This window comes from Fukomys damarensis, unplaced genomic scaffold (genome assembly GCF_012274545.1).
Source record: "Fukomys damarensis isolate Sample0158 unplaced genomic scaffold, DMR_v1.0_HiC HiC_scaffold_39, whole genome shotgun sequence".
Taxonomy (NCBI): Eukaryota; Metazoa; Chordata; class Mammalia; order Rodentia; family Bathyergidae; genus Fukomys; species Fukomys damarensis.
The window spans coordinates 20350125-20356124 of record NW_022900951.1 but is presented as its reverse complement, the minus strand read 5'-3'; the positions used below and the strand labels follow the sequence as shown (position 1 = coordinate 20356124).

General features: G+C 36.2%; 1 protein-coding gene across 1 annotated transcript in view; it reads right to left on the bottom strand.

Annotated features, from left to right (window-relative positions):
• Positions 1-6000, bottom strand: part of Pdk3 (pyruvate dehydrogenase kinase 3) — a 50309-nt gene that overhangs the window by 8285 nt on the left and 36024 nt on the right. Inside the window, exons 8-10 of the mRNA XM_010607156.2 lie at positions 5468-5578; positions 2541-2654; positions 1077-1217 (exon numbers count right to left, since the gene is read on the bottom strand). Coding sequence (XP_010605458.1) covers positions 1077-1217; positions 2541-2654; positions 5468-5578 — 366 coding nt within the window. The remainder of the gene's footprint in view (positions 1-1076; positions 1218-2540; positions 2655-5467; positions 5579-6000) is intronic.

Here is a 6000-nt window from a genome sequence, read left to right as displayed (position 1 = left end):
GAAAAAAAAAAAAAAAAAAAAAAAGCAGATTGTAAGACAGCATGACTAGCACGATCTCATTTGGGCAAAAACATACACATATATGTGTGTATATATGTATACACATGGCATATTATCTGCAAGAACACACAAAGCTATAAAAGTGGCAATCTCTGGACTGTGGGAATACAGTGATTTATCCTTTCTTTTTTCACCTATTTATGTTTTCTAATTTTTTACAATGCACACATATTTCTATTAGTAAAAGGTTACTTTAAATTAAATAAACAGAACCCTTACTCTTGCTTGTGCAATTGGATTGCAGGTGTCAGAAGAAAAAAACATTGAAACCAAAGATTAAATTATTTTTCTGAGTAACACATAAAAGTAATGGCTGTTATTCTATGATTGACAACTTCTTTCATTTTTGATATTTTACTGCAATAAACTATACATAACAGACCTTACCATCTTAACTATTTTAAGTGTATAGTTGATTGGCATTAAGTTGTGCAACCATAACCATCATCTATATCCAGAACTTTTTCATCTTCCCAAACTAAAAGTCTGGACTTACTAAATAACGACTTCATATTCCCTCTTCTCTCTAGACCCTGGCAACCACCTTTCTACTTTCTGATTCTATGAGTTGGATTACTCTAAGCACCACATATAGGTAGAATCATGCAATATTTGTTCTCTGGCATCTGAGTTGCTTCACTTAGTACAATGGCTTCAAGTTTCATCTATGTTGTAGTATGTGTCAGAATTTCCTTTCTTTTTAAGGCCAAATAGCAAACTTAATTGTTTTTTAAATAAAACTGGTGACAGGACAAACTCCCTGCTCACTGTTAATACCTCTTTAGTACAAGTGTTTCTATAAAACTGGGTACTCTATTCAAACAGACTCTGGCTACCCAATTCTTACTATTCTTCTGTCTTGGGTGACCTGCTCCAATCTTTCTTTCTTAGGGATGTTGCTTTTCCAGTGATAAAACTACAAAGAACACCTGGAAGAAAGTATTACTCAGTTTTCTGGCTGGTACATTCTGTGGACAAATCAGATACTTTATAATAGAAATAAAGGTGGTACATAACTGTTTAGCTTTGTATTTTGATGCATCCCTGGGTTCACTGCTGGGATTGCTCCAGTCATCGGCTTCAGGTGTGGTCTTGTAATGGCGCCATGCAGACTTATTGAAAACTGGCAGCCTCTCAAATGATTCGCTAGAAAGAGCCTATTGGAAAAAAATATATATAAATACACCAAAGGCCCATGGTGCCATTTTTCTCACATAAAATACTAACCCAAATTTTACTACTAAAAACATCAGAAACCATAATACATACTTCTGAAATTATATTAAAATTATATTTTAGCAATTTACTTAGACTAGCTAGGAAAAATATGAAGCTTTTTTAAAGGAATGAAAATATTCACCCATTCAAAATCAGTACTGAAATACATATGATTATAAGAAAGTGCATTTTAATTCAGTTAACACTGCTGTGAGACACTCAATCATTTTGACTATATGTTCTCAGACCAAGCACTATTGTTCATATGGTAGTTTCTGCACCAAAGGGCAGAGGAAGAAATAAAGTCTCATATATGCCAGATTTATAGACATATGCCATCAAGTGATATCAAATATCCATCATTTAGGGGCTAGCAATATAGCTCAGTGATAGAGCATTTAACATGCGTGAGGCTCTGGGTTTAATTCCCAGCACCCAAACAACAAAATCACATCATTTAGATGTACTGGAATCTAAGACAAATACTCCAAATAACTGGTTAGATTATAGTGTCACATTCGGTAGTATACTATGCCATGGTTAAGAAGAATGAGCCAAAAGTTATGCAAGATATATTGGAAAACAAAAACAAGACCAAGACGCTGACATTTCATTTCTATGGGAAAAGATTATATTTCTTTCCCATATGTTTGTATGTGCAGAAACAATTCTAGGAGGACCTACAAGAAACTAGGACCCATGGTTACTTGTGGACTAGGGACAGTGGTAACAGACTGAGTTTTCTCCTTTTGCTTTTAAAGTTGTATTATATGCCCATATTACCTACTCAAAAAACACTCCAAATATTCTAGGTTCAAAAATAAAATTCTAACATGAGCAATATAGGACAAAAACTGTATTACTGAGAAATTTGTTATTACATCAACCTTTTATATAACCATATTATCACTAGTGAATTCTTATAACTTGGGAAAGCCTGCAAATTTTTAAAGCAAAATAAAATATTTAAGATTATTGAAGATCTGTCAATTACATCTTTCAATGAACATGCAATTTTGAAAAATCATAATTTAGAATTACGATTTTAAAAATCAGTATTTTAAATTTTATATCCCCATATTCAAATCTTGCTATATCTGAGTATAAAATCAACGTTGAGGCACAACACAGTTTTCATGTGAAACAGAAGTAAATCTGATCTGAATATAAGAGATGACACAGTGCTATTTTTGATTAGAATTTGAATTTATGGCCTTAAAAAGCAAAAATGCTTTTATACTAACAGAAATAAAATGCAGTACCTTCAAATAAATGACAGCATCAGTACCTACTCCTTCCATGGAATATAGTTTTAGATCTCCTTGAAAATATCTAGCATACAGACGAGAAATTGGCAAACCATAACCAAATCCAGCCTACCAAGAAAAGAAAATTAATACAATGAGTCAGGCACAAATGTTTCATATGAAGACCATTCAGACAAGATTAAAATAAATTCTTGATTCAAATTTAAATCAAATGAATTACTAATTTAACCTTTACACTGAGTAATGTGCTTATATATGGCAAAATCTATTATCACCCTGCAAAAAATTTTTCATGTTTCGATAATAACAGAAATATTCCAATTTTTGACTAATTTTTGGTATTTGAAGGTAAGTTTTTAGCATTTAAAAAGAAAATCCTAAGGGAGGTAGAATTTGATCTAATGAAGAAAATAAATAACATCATTTCAGATTTCCATTATCAGATTTCCTTGCTCTTTGGAGTGAAAATGTCCAGCAAGACAGTTCAAATCCACCAGTATCAAGGCTGAAATATTGAAAACATTTCCTGAAGCTATTTTCTGAAATGCTGTTGATATACTGAGTACGTATTAGTACTTTCTTATATTTCTGTGATGAAAACCTGATAATCAATAACAAATATTTAAATAAATGAAAAAAATGGTGGCAGATATTGGTGAGAACTATAAAGAAAAGTGAGACTAAATTTAGTAACATTCATGGCAGTAATGCATGGGTAGGGAAAGATGCTATCCCACCAAGCCTTGCTACCTCTGATTAAATTTATGAAAAAGGTTAGGGAAGGAGGACAGCAGGATAAAGCACAGATCAAGTGATGGTCACATGGGCTTTAGACTTACAGATCTAAATTGAAATGCATTTTTTGTGCAACTGAACAGTTTACTTAACCTCTGTGAGACTGTTCTCTCATTCAACGTGTGATAAAAAGCATACCTCAGAGGTGCTGTAAGGATTAAATGATATAATAAGTACCAAGTCTTGGCACAAAGATTAACACATAGTAAAACTAAATAAAGGAAAGAAGGTATTGTGGCTACTAAGAGCAGCAATTTTACCAAGTAATATGGATTTCTGCCATTTTCTAACATCTCTCTGATATCTTCCTTAATGTTGGGCCTAAATGAAAGGGCAGGGGTGACTAATCATACCCTGTCATTTAAGGGCTTTAGTACTTGCTAAGAATGGCCAACAGTGAAAATGAGATATCTATAGTAGTCACTGAGGTAACCATAGCAAATAAATCAATGTACTCCAGGAAGAGACCAGAGGAATCTGCCTCCTATGTTAAAGCAAGGCCCAGAGCCTGCCCTCAGGCGTAACGGGCCAGTGGACAATGCAGCAGTCTCTGTGGGGAGGCAGGAGATCCCAGAGTTCTGTGTTCTGAGGAACACAGAGGAGGGATCTGTCTCAACCTTGGATTTGGTAGGGTTCAGGAAACATTTCCCAGAGTGTCAAAGGATCAATAAGTGTCAACTGGGCACACAGTCATGAAAAAGAAATATATATCAGGCCACAGAGATGTAAAATGATAAGTCGTGAGGTAAGGAAATGACGTTTTCCAGTAGTCCATATCCATGTGTTCACTTAAAAGCTGAGGACAGCTTATCAACTCGAAGGAACAGCAATGGAAGAAGCATTTCTTCAAAGGAACACCCATCCAGTATACTGGAAAGAACATAGGCACAGCCAATACCAGCTCTACCATTAATTAGCTCATGGAAGGCGCGAACCTCATTTCCTCATCTATATGATAGGCAAGTGGCTTCATATTTTAAGGTGTCTTACTTCACTTCTTTATTGTTATAAAAAAAACCCACAACTATGACCTAATAGCTACATCAGGATATATTTTAAGACCTGGAATAGACAATCCATATTCCTTTTAAACAACTGGGAAAGGTGCTAGATTTGTTTGTAGTATCTTTTTTTCTTTTGAGGTTTATTTAAGTAGGTACCTGAACCTGGCCACTGCAATCCCTTTCCAAAATGATCTCTCAGGAATTTTCCTGAATCCTATATAAATGACTTCCTCTTCACTTTCTGCATGCTGAGTTAACAAACTCTGTCTCAAATAAACGATGCAAAGTGTTTGATTTTATTCATACAAATAAAATATAATCTTACATGCTTATCAGTCAGGTAGGACTTTAAAATGAAACTTAATTTATACCCTGAACCATTCTGCAGACTGATAGATATGTTGCTGTGTTTAATGACAAAGGGTTCAATTGTTGTTTGTCAATTAGAAACACTCAGCAGGGGAAGAAAGTGTGGCCCTACCAGGATCTAAATGCTACCATGGTAACCAGAGGCTTTTCTCGCTGCTTTAATAGGGCTGAAGGTTATTTTCAGAGTGTGACAGAAAGGGCTCTGAAAATGAATCTGCCACCTATATGTTTTATGCTTAGATTATTTAATATAAAAATTAAATGTGTTCATAACTAAACATTTTAATTATATAAACAAATTTGATGGTGGCGATTCAGAGGCTCTGGTGATTTGAGCCTCTATGGTATATAGTGCCACGACACCCAGTACCAAGCTGCAGCTGCACACCCTGCACAGCCCTTTTGCTCACACACTGGTCCACTCTCCCCAAGGGTGGTGCTGCGTGGTAATGGTCTTCCAGTAGCAGCCTTACCACAGTGAAATGCCTTTTTTTTTTCTTCTGTATTGAGGAGTGAAGCACTCAGCTCAGAGTATTTCTTAGTCAAATTAGAGAAGCAATCTAAGGCCAAAGGACTCACAAAGAAAGCAGGCAAGGCAAAAAGGTCCCCCTCCTCCAAACCCTACAGGGAACAGTCTAATCCAACCAGGCTACTGCAACAGCCTGGGAGATGGGCAGCTAGCTCCCTGGCCCTCACGTAGAGTCCCTCCCCTGGTTAATGACCTTTCCTTCAGCAGCAGTTTGTGATGCTTACCAAAGGGGCAGCTCTTGTGGGCTCCAGGCTAGGTCTAGGAGCAGTTGAATACATGTAGTTGAAAAGACGGTCTATTTTACGAAGTGGGACTCCACCACCTAGGTCACTTATCTGTAGTATACAAAATATCAGAAATAAAAAGATACCAATCTAATTTAAAGTAGGAGGCAATGAATTCATTGAATAAAGTACATTCCACAGTACTCCAAACTGGTTAAAGGCTTTGAAACTCCACTGGAATACGGTTCCTATGGGAACAGTACCAAACAAAGAAGGCAGAAGAGCACAGGAGGATCCAACAGGTGTGGGGTTGAGGTCTTGTTCAATGAAGTTTAGCTGAGGTAACTCAAACCTTCAAGGAGCCAGTACAGTATGTGCCACGTAATGTCAGGGACACGTTCTGAGATGTGTGGCATTAGGTGATTTCACCATTGTGCTAACATCACAGAGCGTGCTTACGCTAAGTTGGCTATAATGTCACTAAGTGATATAATCTTATGGGACCACTGTCATATACGCACCCTGTTGCTGAC